The sequence below is a fragment of the Saccoglossus kowalevskii genome, chromosome 21, assembly GCF_978046115.1.
Source record: "Saccoglossus kowalevskii chromosome 21, keSacKowa6.1, whole genome shotgun sequence".
NCBI classification, from domain to species: domain Eukaryota; kingdom Metazoa; phylum Hemichordata; class Enteropneusta; family Harrimaniidae; genus Saccoglossus; species Saccoglossus kowalevskii.
The window spans coordinates 13,974,286-13,995,775 of NC_140661.1; the positions used below are offsets into that span (position 1 = coordinate 13,974,286).

Below are 21,490 nucleotides of genomic sequence, written 5' to 3' on the forward strand. Positions count from 1 at the left end.
CTGCCTAGCTTACCCAGCATTCTTGACATGATCCCCAATAGTATACTGGACTGCCTAGCTTACCTAGCATTCTTTGCATGATGTCCCCCCAATAGTATAATGGACTGCCTAGCTTACCTTGCATCCTTCGCATGATATGACCCCATAGTGTACTCCCGATGATTTATCTCCACACACTTTACAAGGGATAATTTCGATTTGAGCTGTTGGTGAAAAAAAAAAATTATAATTATAATTAATTTAATGACAGTAATTGATTTAAAAACAATAATAATACTGCACTTGCAAATAATCATCTTGCTTCATTTTGTAGGAGATAACTGAGGTATGTATTAAAACATTGAGGTAAAAATATTTTGGCAGCCATTTTAAATTTTCGTTACTGCATTTGATACAACTCAGGATACCCAGAATCTATCTCACATGGAATGCTGGGAATATTGATATTCAGATAATTTTTTAGGGGAACGTTTATTTTTAGCCTCACAGCAACTAAAACGACAACAAAACAAACTTTTTGCTTCATCTATGATATTTGGAAAGATAATTACTAGTATTTGAGTTCAGGTCACTGGGCCCTATTAAAGTTGGTTGAATATGGTAATTTGCTCTTATTATGCAACAGCCAATGCTGACTAATGAATGCAAATAGTTAGCAACGGCCGTAGCGTGATGAGAGCTAGTTGGTCTGTTTGTGAAAGGAATAAAGTTCAACAAGATGTCTGCCAATCAGCATTTTTGAAATGGATCATGAACAAATCACAAGCACTAATTGGATGTGGTGAAAAAATATTATTATATCAAGCACATGTCGTCACTCTAAATATATATCCACTTTAAGTTTCACCAAAATAATGACCACAAACATGCGTTCATGTGCATTACCTACAAGCTTTTCAAAGATAACATGAAAACATTGATTTTCATTGGTCAAATAAATCAATCAATTCACCAACATTCAACAGTCTATTCAGTGATTGTCAGTGGTAGCATAGTTCACTGAAGATTGCAAACTTACGTACATATCTTTTACAGAATTATCCGCCATTTTAAATTGTTAAAGATTTGATGCTGGATGTGAGTGAAGCCAAAATTTATCCATAATGTGGACGACTATGGTGATTATTACACAAACTAGAGTTTAATGGTTCATAGGAATAATTCTGAAACATTCGTTGCTGCCCCAACGATCCGGTCAAATCCCAATTTCCATGCAGACCAATTGAATGAAGCCAGCTATGCTCAGGCTTGTTAGACTTATAGGTTTTCATAACTGTTAGTATTCAGGGATCTCACTCAACCTTAAATATTTGAGTAGTATTTTACTGTAAACTATTTTAATTAAAAATAAGTTTTCATTTTCAAACAGACATCATTGCAGTAATATTTGTTCATAGCAATATTAAATATACCCACAAAAATACATTTTTAGAAATAAATATTCCTTGATGTTTATTCAACAAGACATGAAACATGAAAAAAAAATTATGAAATTTTGTGTGAAAATGGCTCAAAGGTTGTGCACACTTTCACAACAATTTATGAAGAAAAAGAATCAGGTATCTAGTGACAATAAAATTATATCTTTTGTTCTATTTATTTTGCAATTTTAATCTCCATGGCATAAATCCTTTTTTCGTTACTCTATTGTGATCATTGCTGTTGTAAAACTAACTGAAGGTGTTTCATTGTATAATTTTTTTATATTGAAGGATTTTTGTTCCCATGTTGTAATTTTTGTTTTGCACAACTATGTGTACCTTAACTAATCTAATCTTTAAACAGATCAGTGATTGTCATGGATACTCTACTATGTCCTCGCCGCTCCCGCTTGACTTAATGTATACACTTGACAGTGATTGTAAAATGTAAAGACATTCGTATAAATCGTAAATTCAATGTTTGTATTAGGTCAAGTAACTCTAAATTTGTGTCAGTTGTTGTAACATTAGAGAACATCTGGCTGCTAACTTTGTTGATATTCAAAATGACACTTTATATGCTGTACAACTCCTTATTTGGTAATTCCACAGCCTAATAAGGTATGGGTGCTGATATTCAACCTGGGAATGCACAAACATGCCTTATTTGGTAATTCCTCAGCCTAATAAGGTATGGGTGCTGATATTCAACCTGGGAATGCACAAATATGCCTTATTTGGTAATTCCACAGCCTAATAAGGTATGGGTGCTGATATTCAACCTGGGAATGTACAAACATGCCTTATTTGGTAATTCCACAGCCTAATAAGGTATGGGTGCTGATATTCAACCTGGGAATGCACAAACATGCCTTATTTGGTAATTCCTCAGCCTAATAAGGTATGGGTGCTATTATTCAACCTGGGAATGCACAAACATGCCTTATTTGGTAATTCCACAGCCTAATAAGGTATGGGTGCTGATATTCAACCTGGGAATGTACAAACATGCCTTATTTGGTAATTCCACAGCCTAATAAGGTATGGGTGCTGATATTCAACCTGGGAATGCACAAACATGCCTTATTTGGTAATTCCACAGCCTAATAAGGTATGGGTGCTGATATTCAACCTGGGAATGCACAAACATGCCTTATTTGGGAATTCAACTGCCTTATAAGGTATTCAAACTTTGACTCCATGCTCTTTATTTAGAAATTCACTCTCTTTCTAAGGTATACATCACCAATTATTGCTTGACAGATGTCACAATCAGAAGTACAGTATCGTAAATTATCGTTAAATATTATTGGCAATTACCTTGATTGACTTATCTTTTTGAGCTTTATTATGCATACTAGCCTGGTATTGGTAATACTAGATTTTAATAATGCATAAAACCAAATATTTTTGAAAGAAAAGGTATGTTTGATGGTTAAGTTATTTAATTCTCAAAATCTTAATTTATTTCCATGGCAACTGGGATGATAGTTTTTCCCTATTGTGTTATGCCTTGAAAACAGTATCAATTATTTACAAAATTAGGTCAAAAGTTTCCTCTTTAAAAACACACTAATCAAGGATTAGTCTGCCAAGTAAATTTATTTGGAGAGATTCTACAACTGACTGGTCATGTGATAAATTACAGAAACTGTGATCGAGGTCGAGCTATCATCCTTTCTTCAAAAATTCACAAAACATGTCCTGAATAAATTTCAACAAACGATAGAAAATACCAAAAAAACAATAATAAGAATGTTTCTGAAATCATTTGCATCATATTTAACCTGATTTTTCCCACCAATTTTTTTGTGTGCAACTTTTTGCAGACTTTTATGTATTTTTCAACAATTAGTTTGATAAATTTTTAACAAATGTACTCAATTTCCTATTGGCTAGAGGCCTTGATTTCAGAAATAATTCATACAAATGATAAATATTTTAATTTGTAAATGGTGACAAAAACTGAATTGTGCATTCAAAATATTGAAGTTGTTTGTTAGAATTTTTTTAAAAAAACATAAGAAACATTCAATTTTCAGGTAAAATCATAATTAAAGAACCACTTGATTACAATTTTGGAATTAAAAGCAACAATTTTGGAAACAAATTAATGCAAGACTATTTTATTATTTTTCTGACCATAAGTCTGTTTCCTTCCAAACATGACTGCAACAAGCAGGGTATAAAACTTGAATCTATAAGTGTATTGTGACACAACCAGGCTACATACTGTAATCAAAGAAAGCTTAGAAAGAACTCCCATGTGCTGAGAGTATTGGAGACACATTAAAAATAATTCAAAAAAACTTGTACTTGAGATATTGAAAACTGAAAACCAATTATGCAAATCAGAAAATTAGTATGAACAGATTTGAGTGTAAAACTAACGAGGTCTGTGCAAAGTAACAGACCATCTATGTACCAAGTTTTATTGAAATGTGATTAGAACCAAAAAATTATGCTAATTAGGAATTAATATGAACAGATTTTAATCCCAAACTAATCAGGTTTGTACATTGTCCTAGAGCATCTTTGTACTAAGTGTAATTAAAATGGAATAATTAATACTTTAGATATCAGTGTGATAGCTTAGAATTGGTTAATTATGCGAATTAGGTAATTAATATGTACTGATATTACCCTAAAAACTATCAGGTCTGTGCAGTGTCCTATGATATCTATGTACGAAATTTCATTGAAATCTGATGATTAGTACTTGAGGTATCAGTGAAAAAAAAAAGAAAATTTACTAATTGTTATGCAAATTAGGTAATTAATATGCACAGATTTTTACCAAAAAGTAATCAAATCTGCGTATAAGTTCAGAGCATCTATGTACCAAGTTTCATCAAAATCCAATGAGTGGTTGTTTAGATATCAGTGGAACAGTCATGGAACAGCTAAAAATTAGCTAATTATCATGCAAATTAGGTAATTAATATGCATGGATTTTTACCAAAACCTAATCAAATCTGCGCATTGGCCCAGAGCATCTATGCACCAAGTTTCATCAAAACCGATGTATGGTTCTTGAGATATCAGTGGAACAGACGGACACACATACACACACACACACACACACACACACACACACACACAGACAAACTAACTGCAAAGACTCCCATTGTGTGCTTCGCACAAGGGAGTAAAAAAGGGTTAATTATTCACTGGGTTTTAATTTTGCTTATTTCGCTGACTGGAAAATGCGCTAAATTAAAACCCAGTGAATATGTAAAATTTAGCATAGAACACATTATCTACATGATAAAACTGTGAATTTAAAACCCACTGAATATGCCTGAAATGGGAAATCAGCGAAATTTAAACCCAGTGAAAATTTTACATTTTATAGTATTCATGGTGAATTGTCATTAACTTTTTGAGATATATTCCTGTCATAGAAACATTCTCATGGTAATTGACAATTTAAAATAATAAGTTTGACGGGTGAACGGACAATTCAATTTCAGTAAGTTGAATGATCCAAATCACAGTTGACATTATATTACAGCGAATTATGGGAAGATGCTTGTTAAACTCCATGTGTTAAACAGCAAGGATCTATATGCCGATTCAGAAACCTCATGGCACGTTGGCCAATAAACGATGCAATTGCGGTCTGCTATTGTGAATTTAATTGGTTGAGTGAAAAAAATATGTGTCAATCATCTGTGAAGCGTTTATCTGGCCAATGATGGGAATGCATTTTTACAAATTTTGAGTTTCAATAAAACTAACGTGCTGGGGTATGTGACATTTGAATACATTGCATGGCTTAATGAAGCTAAGCCGTCCACTGAATGTAACTAAGCGTTTACCGTAGATAGGTCTTGGTGACCTCAGGGAAAGTAAGATACAAAATGTCACTCAATCAAATCTTCATTTTTTTTATTTAATTGTTTGTTTGTTCAGTTATTACCCAGATGAACATGCAAAAGTGACAAGTAACTAATTTAGAATAAACTTCTTCTTCATTGATCGAGGAACATGACTGAACAGAACAAATCATCCTTAGGAAATCTACAACCCCTTGCCATGTTTACACTGGGGTCTTGAAGTTGAATGCTTCTTGCAAGTTTTTTACTCGTGTGCACATGTAGCAGTAGCAATATTTTGTGTCAAAATCTGTCTACAATTTTCATTTTATTATTTTTTTGGATCACTGTCAATTTGTTTTTGGGGGAAAAAATCGTAAAACAATATGGATAAAATGATATTTATTTGCAGCGGTCTCCATTGACAACAATAAAGAATTCTGTAAATTTTTTATAACTTTTAGACATCAAAAAGTACCTCATAAGACAATATATATCCTTTTAGTCACCATATCTGGCCGAGCAAAATTTTTAGATATTAGGATATATGGAATATGGTAAACTACCCTAAAATAAAAGACTAAAAAAAAATGCTATTTTCACGTTATTTTATTGATCGACTTTCTGAATTGAGTACAGTGATCTTATTTTTATTTCAATTTTTTCATTTTTGTGGCATGATATAACAAATACTGTAAAATATTTTATTTTATTGGGAATTCATTTTTCGCTGAAAAGATATTTTGGGTGTTTTGTATGATATTTATTTTCACTGATTATTGACAAGTTTAATATAAAATATAGGGAAAAAGGTATATTCGCTAGATTTTATTTTCACTGAATCATTCCTTCAACGAAAATTAATACCAAGTGAAAATAATGTATTTTACAGTATGTAAAAATAAAGAAAATGACAACAGTTTCACTTTGGTGTAGCGTTCTACCTTAACATGTGCACACTGAGTACAAAAACTGCTTCCACACAGAAACAACAGTTGTTATCGTTCCCATCAGATAAGATGCCATTCCTCTAAACCTAATACCGCATGTTTGGTGGTCTGAGCGAAATGGACTGATGATGAGTGAGTCAGCTAGGGGGACCTGACTCTTACCTACACTTATAGTATCCCTGGTTTATATCAACACAGTGAACAGCTAGTACCTAATATGTAGTCATAAAAAAAAAATCCAAACAAACTCTCCAGGTTATAAAACTTAAATTTACAACTCGTACAATTTATTTCTCAAATAACGCTTGATCATACGATTTCCTGATAACAGCCATATATACCGATCAGTGATATATACTCAATTGTTCCCCACACGAAAAATAATAATAATATTATAAGTGACTTATATCATCTTTTTTAATAGGATCCTGACAGCTGGTACAGACAGAATATGAAAACAAAATTCACAAAAGCATATTTTTTTATATTTGCAAAATACTGAGTATTGAATTCCGAGGGTTGACACTCAAACCGCTGTATAACTTTTATTCAATGCCCAGCTGGTATTGATTTTATGCTGCTATTGCTATTTCATATCTTGTTTTTTTACGTTTTTTTTTTAATTTTTGTCGGTAATTATTAAATTACTAATGATTCGAAAAGTACACCATAAAAATAATGTAAACAAATCTAATTTATTATGAGAGATGATCTCTTATGTGAGACAGAACAAAAAATTGATATGTTGCAGCCATGAACAGGGGTCCTTATATTAGCTTTCTTCTCGCCAAAATATTGGCACATTTTACATGTTTGCTATATTTTCTATAATTCTTTGTTAATTTTTAACTAAATAGACATAATTTCCTATTGCATTTTTGAAATAAAAGTAAATATGATCCAGGATTATTTTTATCAAGGTTACCAAAATAAAATTTAGCTTTGCAAATTAATGTAAATTATCATATCACAACGGGTCAAGTGCTGAGAATTTAGCGACAAATTTCAAAAAAAAATTCTTTTTGATAATATTTTCACATTTAATTTGAATTAAATTAATTAAATTACAGCATATATAACCACTAATTACCAATATCCATTTTCAAGTTCATTCTGTTAATTAAAATCATTCACAACATTGCATAAATCATTTATTTTTTTTAATCTACTGGTATTTACATAACACCAAACATTCAAATTAATCATTGTAGCAGATACCATCACCTTAGCAACAACTCATCGTTAAATTTAGTTTTTCTATTAAAATGCTAATTACAAGGTTTCATTTTTGTTTGATTTCCCTTCGGGTAAATTCAACAAATTCCATTAAATAGTTATTTTGCAATAAACTAGTTATATTGTGCAAGCAAAAAAGCCAGTGACTAACATTTCTGGATGAACCGAGAAAAGTGCAATTGCTGCCTAGGCAACTAATTTATTTAGTTATACTAATGCAAATATATTTTCGGTAGTTTGACAATCACATCAGAAAATCAAATTTGGATCTCTGCTAATTAGAATATTAATTAGTGTAATTCCTTAATTATATCTTATAAATACAGACAATATTTTTCACTGTGGATAAAGCCAGCAATGCTGTTACATCTGCTGGCATGTACTGATCTCAGCGAAAACAAAGAATTCCATTCAAAGCATAACAAATTTCATACTGAATTGCCGTCATTGTTATTAAAATTACACACAAAACGGCAAACTACCAGCAATTCAATTTTGCTGCAAAAAATAATCAAATATATAAAAACAAAAGCATCTTGTTATTTTGTTTTTATTTATACACATGACTATTTCACTGACACAAAATTCAACAAGCCATGCATGACACAGTCCCCGTTAGTTATCGAATTTAAGATATAAAGTTTTGTTTATATTAATATAGCTAGAATATAACCATGTCAGGAATATGATTATGATGATTGTTTAACGTTAAAATGATTGACATTTGTATCTGATCATCAAACAAGTACTTGTCCATATTGGGAGATATTGCTCTGGAACAGCATTAATTAAAACAAAAACAGCCATTTTGAATACATGTATATATCTATAACATGATGTATAATGAATATATAAATTTTTAAAAACATAATCAGTCAAAGCATGTCAGAGATATGGCTCTAGAGGCCCATTCATTAAAACAAAATGGCCTCCAGTCGGCCATTTTGAACCTTATCTGAAAAACAAAATTATGTGCATCAAGGTCCTATAATGTCCAATGTATATGCCAAGTTTGAACAAAATCCATCTGTAAACAGCCGAGAAATGTTTAATTTTAATGATTTTTCAGTACAAAAAATGGCTGCCATTTGGCCATCTTGAATCAGGTCATGAAACAAATTGACGTGCATACATGTATGTATAATGTCATGTATGATGTACGTGTGAAGTTTGATTGTTATTGGTCCAGGCATTTCTAAGATACAGGTACAGACGCACGCACGCACGGACACACGGAAGTCAAAACAAAAGTCCCAGTTTTCGAACTGCGTCTGAACGGAGATTAAAAAATGTGAAAACGCTTGATTGATACAATTAACTGACACAATTATGCCTGGGGTAAATACATAGCATTATAAACCACAGTTGTATAATTTTTTGAACAATTTTCAGTTCAAACTGTCCACCTGACTAGGCCTTAATGCTACACATTTATATTCTGCTATACTCACTCCATGGTCACATGGGGTTACTCTGTTTAAGGCATTGCACTGGAGTCAAACTGTTCCTTAAACCATGACAGCGTTTAGTTATTGTTATTTGAAAAACTAATAATACTAGGTATATATTTTGATGGTAGACTTAAATATAAATTACTAAATATGATAGTCCGCATAGACTTTTATTCTTTCATTTGCATCATAAATGCGCACAATAATATTTTTTTTTCTACAAATATTTTACCGTAATATTATTTGTGTTTCTCTATAAAAGAAAATTTAATAAACAATATGTCTGTCTGTTTCACAAGAGGAATTGCCCTATTCTGTTTCTATGTTCTAGCACGGTAACACTACAAACTAAACGCATATTTCAAAGCATTATGCTGATTTGATGCCAGGCTACAAGCGGATGAATGATTAATTCAAATACTAGTATTAACGTCGTGGAATAAACAAAAACTGAAAAGTACATTCACTGGATGCAGCAGAATTAGGTTGCTGTGTGTACTTCAGGTTTGTGAATAACATGAGGCCAAAAAAAAAATGTTTTGGTTCTCGTCATTGTGCATTTCAATTAAAAATTAAACCATCTCATTACATCATTTTAATTTGTTAAGGGGAGGTGGGTGGGGGATTCATTATATTCAAGACTAATAATGGTGAGAACTATTTTAAGAATGAAAGGGAGAGCGACAATATGACTACCCAGATTTTGAGTGACCAGCGCTCCATAGAATTACAATCATACCATTGATATATATCTACAAGCAGAAAGGTCAAATGTCAAGGACACTGTGAATGTGATGACAGAAATACAGGTTACTGGTGAATTAGCTTGATCTTTTATTGTGCAATACTAGGAATGCTTTATTCTGTATATAGGGGTGTGTCGCTTAGATGAAGATGTACTCACTTGAAGTAGGGGTGAGCAGCTTGGATCATGATGTCTGCACTTTTATAGAACACTTTATTTTATATTAGGGATGTGCAGCTTGGATCAGGATGTGCTCAGTTGGAACACTTTACCTTGTATGGGGGTGGCTGGCTTGGATGTTGATGTAACCACTATCCAAACTGCCTTTAGTGCTTATCATTCGAATAGTTAATTTCTATAAATTTTGCATTCACATTTTTTTTTCCCAATTACTGCTTCATTCTACAAAATCATTACTGTCAATTTTTTTTTTCATATTAGCCTAATATCTTCACTTTAATTTACATCAATCTGTTTTCAGCATACTGTATTCAGACTAATATAGAATTTGCATTTTCAACTCCATAGGTTATACAGATGCATATCAACAGTTGGAGGTTCCCGAAGTTCGAAGTTCCCTGGTTGCTAAGCTACCATGTTCGTTAAGGGGGGGGGGGTGTGTCAAATCAACATGCCAGTTATTTTATAAGTTTCAGCTTTGTATCACACATGTTGATTCAGTATTTTAAAAATCCAAAGTTACCCTAAAAAGCTCACAAACTTTCCATAAAATACAGAAATAGTGTTTCAAAATTTCATTTATATACTTTGGTATCTATATGTACATTCGTAAAATATTTCTGGGGGACATGTATGTTCAATCAACGGATGAGTGATTGTAAAATTGACCTCCCATGTTCAGTAATTTGACAAGTACAGATCAGGCCCAGGAATTCAATTCTTTTCACTGACATTTGAATATGGTTGACTGGCGGACATTTTTATTCACTGACATTTGAATATGGATGACTGGCAGAAATTTTTAATTCAAAACTCATCCATTCACTGACATTTTAATGATTCAGTGTAAAAAAAATGTCATTTTAGGATTACCTATATGCACTTCAGCTGGAGATGCACTTCTAATAGAGCAAATACGATATAGTAAAACAAGTCTTTGACAAAAATGTTTAATAGCTAATTTGGCTTACTTTAATTTTAACAAATTCAGAATGTAGCCAATTTATAAGTCTACTAATAACAATAATCTACCAATCCAACTATTCACTAAAATATCTCAGGCAGCATTACAAAATGTTTGACAATACTCTGCCCCTTCCAACTATAGGCACCACCCCTCCTAATGGTTTGTCCCAAAAGCTGGACAGTGTAAGCCAAAAAAAAAAAATTCGATGCAAAATAAAGGGTTGTGGAGGTAGGTACGTGTATGCCGGAAATAAGAATTCTATTTATTGATATCACAATAGGTTACACGAGATACATGCCCCCCGAATCCTTGACATCGTTTTGTTATTGTTATTTAAAAACTAATAATACTAGGTATATATTTTGATGGTAGACATAAATATAAATTACTAAATATGATAGTTCGCATAAACTCGTATTCCTTCACTTGCATCATAAATACGCACAATAGGATTTTTTTTTTTTTTTTTACAAATATTTTAATATTATTTGTATTTCACTATGAAAGAATTGCTACAAAATCTTGTAGGAGGAGATATACTTGTCAAAGTTGACATACTGTTATGCCAGAGAGTAATTTTGGATTGGGAGGGGGGGGGGTTAATTTGTGAAATTCTGAGAGGTGAAAGTTCTGGCATTCTTTAGACACAACAAATTTTGTGAAATTTGGTGGAAACTGTAATTTTACAGCTATAAATTTTTAGGATACTATAAAATGGAGATAATATTTGAAGGGAAAGTCAAGGCTAACATCATAATACTATAATTATATACATGAGTAATATGCACAACGCAAATTCGAACTAATTCACATCAGTATTTTTAACGTTATAGATGAAATCATTTTCTCAATTTCTGACAACACATTCTATGATGTCATACTTTACCCATAATCCTTTGCTTGAGAATCAAGATGGCCGACTACTTAATACTGATGAAAAGTTGAATATCTAGAGAATAGTGATATAAAAAAACTGTAAATTGCATTCTCCTACATTTGTAGAGCTTTTTTTTCACGGGTCATTATGTTGTTTGGCTTGATGTTTACTTTAATATTCCAATGAGATGTTCACTGTTATAAAATGTCTAATCTTCCCGGACTCGAAAAATTTTCATAAAATTGTCTCTCATATAGTATAAAAATTACAGTACCCAAACATTTTTTATAGTGATTATAGAAAACCTGTTTATACTGATAACACCCACAGACATCAGTGTTTGATCAAGCGTGCAAATGACGCAAATTTAAATATGTAAACACACCATTTGCAGCAACAGATGTCATTAAGGTAAACATTAAACAGTGATATTTTTTATAATTTTTAATGATTTTGTTTGGTAGTATATCTTTCTGTCCTAAAGGAACTACTATGAAATACTTTATTTTCGCTATTTTCGCTGAAGGAATGATTTAGTGAACATACATGTAAAATCCAGTGAATATACCTTTTTTCCTATATTTTACATTCAAAATCAGTGAAAATGAATTCTATACAAAACACCGAAAACACCTTTTCAGCGAAAATTAATTCCAGCTAAAATATATTATTTTACAGTAACTTGACTGTTTTTTTTCTATTCAAATGAATATTCTGCGTTCATACACACTGGCTCAGTTAATAAATTGGTTTAAATCCTGATATTTACAAATAGACAATCCTGCTTGTGCTGAAAAATTGCCAGAGCAACTGGATCAAATTGGCAGTAGATAAGACTGAGAAAGTAGATAAGATTGAGAATCCATCTTGCGTGATGAGAAATATGGTATGGTTGAGCAACCACTGCTGAAATTATTGTGTGGAGAAAGAGATTGAATGCTCGTGTATACTGATGAAAATCATTTGTGTTTCAGTCAAGTACATGTGGGATGTACATTTATTTCATTCCACAGCTCTCCACCAATGCCTAGATACAATGCTAGTAATATCATATTGAACTTTGTCGTGTTCGACGTAGGTCTCAGACGTCACATATATAACCCATCATATCACACTTTGTCATGCTTGATACATGTCCAATACGTTGCATATACAATGCAACAAATCGAACACATTGTTCATTTAAACGTAATTTATGCATAAAACATCAAAGTTTTCTCTCTTGGTAAATACTGCGAAATTTTGCAGACTCAGTATAATTGCAAAATTGTTTACATTTCTAGTTTCAGTGAATTTAGCGAAATTAAATCACTGTGATTTCTCTACAGATGCAAACAATTTCTAGTTTACACTCCATTATGTTGCATCATTAACAAGAACAAAACTATCCATAATAATTTCACAATCTGGCCCCTAGAGGGAGCAATATCTAATTAGAACCTATAGCATGGCAACCATCTCGAGCGACTAAGTGAGTGAGCGTTATCAGTAATGATTCTCAATAAAAAAAAATCTTTATATTATGAAACATTTTATTAGTCCCTAGAGACGAGTTGCCGTGGCAACGAACATTTCAGCATAGTGCCTTGGGAAAATTTTAGGATGACATCCTCATCCTAAGTGACTTGAATTACATTTAATAATCTCTCCAAAAATAAGCTTCTGTCTCCTTGTAAATGTTTTGGTGAATACAGAATCGCAAAATATATTTAACATTTTCGTAAACAACCACTTCAATATCGCAGTAGTATGATTTGATCATATATTTTACAAAGCATCTTAATAAAAGTACATCATGTAATATACTTATTTATATGGTAAAAATAGAAATTATATTATAGAAAGAAGATTTTTCTTTATTAAAAAAATAATATATCCATATAGGATGAAATCAGACATGCCACGATTATAAACACCAACAATTTAAAATTCGGTTCGCTCATGACTGTAATGAAAATCCTAACGCTATAAACGATGAGCACAAAAGCATGGTTTAATCATTAATAAAACGTGTTTCAAATCAATTCTATTCAAGTGTGAATTTCCAGAGCGTAGGAATGATACATACTTATTTATGTATAAACAGAACACTGATTAGTTCACACTTGTATCTGACAAGTGCTACATCGATTCACTTCCTGTCAGGAAAAATACGTAAGCTGCTATGTAAACACCTTCTTGTAATATTTAAGGCGTATTTTCAAACTCAAGCAGCCAGTCTACAAGATATGTATTAAGTGCATGGTATAAGCTACTTATAGTCTTCACAAAAACGCAGAAAATATAAATTTACAGAACAAAATATGATATCAAGCAAAAGAAATGGTTATGTAAGCTTGTTTCCATGGAAACAATGCTTTGTGATTTCCCATAGTGATAAGCCCTACTCTGGTGACTATTTTGAATTGAAAGGTTCACAATTCTCAGATAACTTAGCGACTGTGAATATCAAATAATGTAAAATATATGTTAATAAGAATGTGAATATGCAAATAGTTATTTTGGTGTCATCGCACATGCATAGTTTAGTCGACATGTGTTTCAAGATACCCCGCGACATTACTCTCAGTATGGGACGGTTTCATGTCGCCCTTATCAAACACGTGATTTGTTTATTTATTGAAAATGGAGACTACGTCAAAAAGGAGCAGACAACTGCTCGACGAGTATTTTTCAAGACGAGATGGAGAAACTGCTAAATCGTGTTCAGAACCAGAAACCCATGGGTGTCCTAACCCTGACAGCACCAAGAAACGGAATGTTGATCGTACTGCAGTACGATTTCAGAAATAATGGAAAGTTAGCTGCGGTTCCGTAGCTCTTTGGTGCGACATACAATCTAATTTTGCCCTACCAATTTATTGTTGTTTTTATTTTTGTTGTTATACATGTATGTCGAACATGGGCCGGCCAGTGTCTGTCACGTAAATAATGCGGTCGGCGACATAGGGCTATGATTCCACAGCTAATGGAAGGTGAGACAATGTTAGCGAATCAACCGAAAAATACTATAATTTGTGCAACATTCTTACTGGGCATTCTTAGCATTGACATCAAGTTACAAGACCGAAAGTTACTTTAGTTACTTTTTCACTTTAATTCAGAAATTTGTATGAAAATAAATAGTAATTTTGTGTCGTCATAAACGTCAACATGCAGGGTTGCATGATGAGCACGGGAGATTACTTCATAATAATATTGATTGGCATAGAGTTTTTTTCTGAGAAATTTCCCGTGAAAATTTATTCACAGGATGACTTGTGTTCTAGGCAGTGAACTTAGTGAACTTTTGAATGATGACTATTTTCCCCACTGTTAACAATGTGAGCTTAGCATGAATATGTTTAATTAATACTGAGTTATTCAAATAAAGGTTCTGGTGTCTACATTGCATATTTTGTTGTGATGTTTTGTTGTACCATCATAAATGGTACATTTTGTGGAGCAGACTGCCTAATTTGATGTCATGAAATTACACACAAAATTAGAGCTCAGGTTGCACCAGCAAGCACCATTTTCAGCATGCTGTTCTTGTTTTCAGCGGACGACAGAGGGGACACCTCCCTCTCCTTCTCTCTTCCCCGTTGTGCTCGGTCGCGGGGAAAATGCTCCGCAGTTTCCAGACAAAGTTTACTAACATTTTTTTTTCTTGATTAGTAAATTTACTATTACCTAGCAAATTCCAGAGAGAGCCCAGAATGACTGTGCTAATATGTAATTGCTATTCTAAAATGAACTATGCTGCTGTAGTACCTGAGTGGCTAATCTAGGATGTAATAAAAAAGGCAACTCAATTAAATATGCTCAACAGAATGAAATAACGAGAAGACAGACAAAATGTAGATCAACTGTCAGCTTAAACCATACATATGATATGGTCAATGTATTGTACGCACAAATAAAAGATCACACAAAGCAAGGCCAACATACATTTCACAAAGTTTTCTCTCCTTTTCAAGTGGGCAACCAAAGACGTAACAAAACACCACTGTACGCCATTCTATTGTTACACAATGTCTTTACTGTGAATGAAGATTCTTTGAATGTGTGTCCCATCATGTGTGTCCATGGCAACAATGTCCTTATCACTGACCACTGTGTACATTTTTATAAAGAAACTCAAAGCTTGCAAACATCAATATAATAAATGTACAGCATTCTTGTCTGATTTCTTGTTTTACTCTACTTCATCATACCTGCTAGGCATAAATTCCCTCCTTAAATCTGAAAAACTTTTACAATGGTGCTGGATATATACACTAGAACGTTGGATCAATATTATATATAAGTGATACCAGATTAAATAATTAATATGCAAATTAGGTACTCACTTATGCAATTTTAATTTTACAAGGTGTCTTATATGTTATAGTCTGTGAGTATGGGTTTTAATTTATTTTAAACATACGCAAAAAATAGAACAAAGTTGTACAAAAAAAACAGCACTTCGATTGTGGTGGTGTATTCTAATTATTTTTGAAGGAGTACCTGGATGGATTGACCTTTAGAGGTCATGAATGATTACCAGGATGTGTGATCTTCAGGATCATAAATAGGTATCTGGATGGATTAACCTTTAGAGGTCATGAAGGAGTGCAAGGATGTGTGACCTTTAGGAGTCATAAATAGGAACCTAGATGGATTGACCTGTAGAGCTCATGAATTAGTACCTGGATGGAATGACCTTCAGGGTCATGAATAGGTACCTGGATGGTTTGACCTTTAGAGGTCATGAATAGGTACCTGGATGGATTGACCTTTAGGGGTCATGAATAGGTGCCTGGATAAATTGACCTTTAGAGGTCATGAATGAGTGCCAGGATGTGTGACCTTTAGGGGTCATAAATTGGTACCTGGATGGAATGACCTTTAGAGGTCATGAATGATGTGTGACTTTTGGGGGTCATGAACCTTAAAAGGAAAGTTTGTATGGTTCAAAAAATTAAGATATCTGGCAAAGAATTTCAAGGTTCAAAAGAAATTACTGAAATTAATAAATATATTTTGTCCAATGATAAAAATAACTCAAAAATAGAAGAATTTTTTTTAGAAATTTATGAAAAAAAGGTATTATTTAATTCCAAAAATGAAGCATAAATTTCTATCAACATCTCTTTGTCAAATAACTGCTCAATTATTCTCAATTATGTTGGTGTCAAATTGACTGTATGAATTAATGATTCTGCAAAGCATGTAGTTCCATTTTAACATTATAGCACATCCACCATTCATTGGTAGTGTTTATTTCATCTATCCTGTATTTTTAATTACTGTAAAATGACTAATTTTCACTGGGTTTAAATTTCGCTGATTTACCATTTCCGGCATATTCGGTGGATTTTAAATTCACAGTTTTATTTAGATAATGTGTTCTATGCTAAATTTTACATATTCGCTGGGTTTTAATTTAGCGCATTTTCCAGTCAGCGAAATAAGCAAAATTAAAACCCAGTGAATAATTAATCCCTTTACAGAAGTACAATGTCAAAATCATCATTGCAGCCACAACATGGCTGCTGTAATCACATTCCTTGTACACTCATGTAATAAAAGCAGGGAGCTTTGTTTACATTCTGAAATATATGGTCTTGTCATGTTTACTGATCTTTGTAGTGATAGCCCCAGCTACTATTCAGTAGTTATTATAGACCCTTGACATGTTGCCTTAAAAAGAACACTGTCAATCCCAGAGACTGCACCCAAAGCATCATGGGACATCAGTGTTTTAATTTTTTTATTTCCAACTGTCATTACAATGCTAGAAATAATCCAGTAGTAAGATTAGGATTAGATTTATTTTCGTATTAAAAAAAATATCTCATTCTGCAAAGTATAATTTGGGATAAAACAGCGCATAATGCGTTCAGGGTCCATGGCAACCAAAATTCCATTTATGACAAAACATCTATATTAAATAAAGATGATTTTAATAAAGTTCTGGATGTTTTGATATAAAGATGAATATTTAATGGTTACAATGTGAAATAAATAGATTTCAAATCAGAATTGCTAAATTTTAACTACACTACATATACATGGGGAATCATTTTTTGATGGTTGAACTGGTTACAAGTAGAGACGCGAGACCCCTGACCTCAACATTCCAAACTTCTCCACAATGTTCAGTGCTTGTAAAGAAATAAAACAGTTTGTATGTATATTTTAATTACTGAGTAATAATGGGGACATTTAAGGGTCATAAAACACTTTGTTAAACATTCAAACCTCACTCTCTTCTGAAACACAAATTTGAAAGACAAAAATAATTTTCACAAACTATATACAACAATACAGGTCGAGTTTTGTGTAATGTAATATGTTTTAATTATTCAGGGATTCTTAATTTAATTATTCGAAATATAAAACTAGACTTCACTGCCGACACATACAAGTATATCTTTTTTATATGCCAATATGTAGTGAGAAACCAATACCATTTCCTGATACCATTAAAGTCCCATTATTAATAACAGTGTGTGTTACAATATGGCAGTGTATCATTATAATCATGTTGGTTAGTGTATCCATATGATAGCAGTATGTTGACAACATTATAATCATGTTGGTTAGTGTATCCCTATGATAGCAGTATGTTGACGACATTATAATCATGTTGGTTAGTGTATCCCTATGATAGCAGTATGTTGACAACATTATAATCATGTTGGTTAGTGTATCCCTATGATAGCAGTATGTTGACAACATTATAATCATGTTGGTTAGTGTATCCCTATGATAGCAGTATGTTGACAACATTATAATCATGTTGGTTAGTGTATCCCTATGATAGCAGTATGTTGACAACATTATAATCATGTTGGTTAGTGTATCCCTATGATGGCATTATGTTGACAACATAATCATGTTGGTTAGTGTATCCCTATGATAGCAGTATGTTGACAACATTATAATCATGTTGGTTAGTGTATCCCTATGATAGCAGTATGTTGACAACATTATAATCATGTTGGTTAGTGTATCCCTGTCATTGCAGTATGTTGACAACATTATAATCATGTTGGTTAGTGTATCCCTATGATGGCAGTATGTTGACAACATTGTAATCATGTTGGTTAGTGTATCCCTATGATAGCAGTATGTTGAACGACATTATAATCATGTTGGTTAGTGTATCTCTATGATGGCAGTATGTTGACAACATTATAATCATGTTGGTTAGTGTATCCCTGTGATGGCAGTATGTTGACAACATTGTAATCATGTTGGTTAGTGTAGCCCTGTGATAGCAGTATGTTGACAACATTATAATCATGTTGGTTAGTGTATCCCTATAATGGCAGTATGTTGACAACATTATAATCATGTTGGTTAGTGTATCCCTATAATGGCAGTATGTTGACAACATTATAATCATGTTGGTTAGTGTATCCCTGTGATGGCAGTATGTTGACAACATTATAATCATGTTGGTTAGTGTATCCCTGTGATAGCAGTATGTTGACAACATTATAATCATGTTGGTTAGTGTATCCCTATGATAGCAGTATGTTGACAACATTATAATCATGTTGGTTAGTGTATCCCTATGATGGCAGTATGTTGACAACATTATAATCATGTTGGTTAGTGTATCCCTATGATGGCAGTATGTTGACAACATTATAATCATGTTGGTTAGTGTATCCCTATGATGGCATTATGTTGACAACATTATAATCATGTTGGTTAGTGTATCCCTATGGTGGCAGTATGTTGACAACATTATAATCATGTTGGTTAGTGTATCCCTGTGATGGCAGTATGTTGACAACATTATAATCATGTTGGTTAGTGTATCCCTATGGTAGCAGTATGTTGACAACATTATAATCATGTTGGTTAGTGTATCCCTATGATGGCATTATGTTGACAACATTATAATCATGTTGGTTAGTGTATCCCTATGATAGCAGTATGTTGACAACATTATAATCATGTTGGTTAGTGTATCCCTATGATAGCAGTATGTTGACAACATTATAATCATGTTGGTTAGTGTATCCCTATGATGGCAGTATGTTGACAACATTATAATCATGTTGGTTAGTGTATCCCTATGATAGCAGTATGTTGACAACATTATAATCATGTTGGTTAGTGTATCCCTATGATGGCAGTATGTTGACAACATTATAATCATGTTGGTTAGTGTATCCCTATGGTAGCAGTATGTTGACAACATTATAATCATGTTGGTTAGTGTATCCCTATGGTAGCAGTATGTTGACAACATTATAATCATGTTGGTTAGTGTATCCCTATGATGGCATTATGTTGACAACATAATCATGTTGGTTAGTGTATCCCTATGGTAGCAGTATGTTGACAACATTATAATCATGTTGGTTAGTGTATCCCTATGATGGCAGTATGTTGACAACATTATAATCATGTTGGTTAGTGTATCCCTATGATGGCAGTATGTTGACAACATTATAATCATGTTGGTTAGTGTATCCCTGTGATGGCAGTATGTTGACAACATTATAATCATGTTGGTTAGTGTATCTCTATGATGGCAGTATGTTGACAACATTATAATCATGTTGGTTAGTGTATCCCTATGATGGCAGTATGTTGACAACATTATAATCATGTTGGTTAGTGTATCCTTATGATAGCAGTATGTTGACAACATTATAATCATGTTGATTAGTGTATCCATATGATGGCAGTATGTTGACAACATTATAATCATGTTGGTTAGTGTATCCCTGTCATTGCAGTATGTTGACAACATTATAATCATGTTGGTTAGTGTATCCCTATGATGGCAGTATGTTGACAACATTATAATCATGTTGGTTAGTGTATCCCTATGATGGCAGTATGTTGAACAACATTATAATCATGTTGGTTAGTGTATCTCTATGATGGCAGTATGTTGACAACATTATAATCATGTTGGTTAGTGTATCCCTGTGATGGCAGTATGTTGACAACATTGTAATCATGTTGGTTAGTGTAGCCCTGTGATAGCAGTATGTTGACAACATTATAATCATGTTGGTTAGTGTATCCCTATAATGGCAGTATGTTGACAACATTATAATCATGTTGGTTAGTGTATCCCTGTGATGGCAGTATGTTGACAACATTGTAATCATGTTGGTTAGTGTATCCCTGTGATAGCAGTATGTTGACAACATTATAATCATGTTGGTTAGTGTATCCCTATGATGGCAGTATGTTGACAACATTATAATCATGTTGGTTAGTGTATCCCTATGATGGCAGTATGTTGACAACATTATAATCATGTTGGTTAGTGTATCCCTATGATGGCAGTATGTTGACAACATTATAATCATGTTGGTTAGTGTATCCCTATGATGGCATTATGTTGACAACATTATAATCATGTTGGTTAGTGTATCCCTATGGTAGCAGTATGTTGACAACATTCTAATCATGTTGGTTAGTGTATCCCTGTGATGTCAGTATGTTGACAACATTATAATCATGTTGGTTAGTGTATTCCTATGGTAGCAGTATGTTGACAACATTATAATCATGTTGGTTAGTGTATCCCTATGATGGCATTATGTTGACAACATTATAATCATGTTGGTTAGTGTATCCCTATGGTAGCAGTATTTTGACAACATTCTAATCATGTTGGTTAGTGTATCCCTGTGATGTCAGTATGTTGACAACATTATAATCATGTTGGTTAGTGTATCCCTGTGATAGCAGTATGTTGACAACATTATAATCATGTTGGTTAGTGTATCCCTATGATGGCAGTATGTTGACAACATTATAATCATGTTGGTTAGTGTATCCCTATGATGGCAGTATGTTGACAACATTATAATCATGTTGATTAGTGTATCCCTATGATG

General features: G+C 32.9%; 1 protein-coding gene across 1 annotated transcript in view; it reads right to left on the bottom strand.

Annotated features, from left to right (window-relative positions):
* LOC102804755 (nuclear receptor ROR-alpha A-like) overlaps positions 1-21,490 on the bottom strand; it is a 53,324-nt gene that overhangs the window by 29,820 nt on the left and 2,014 nt on the right. The window contains exon 2 of the mRNA XM_006811991.3: positions 118-203. Within this exon, the coding sequence (XP_006812054.2) occupies positions 118-203 (86 nt within the window). The remainder of the gene's footprint in view (positions 1-117; positions 204-21,490) is intronic.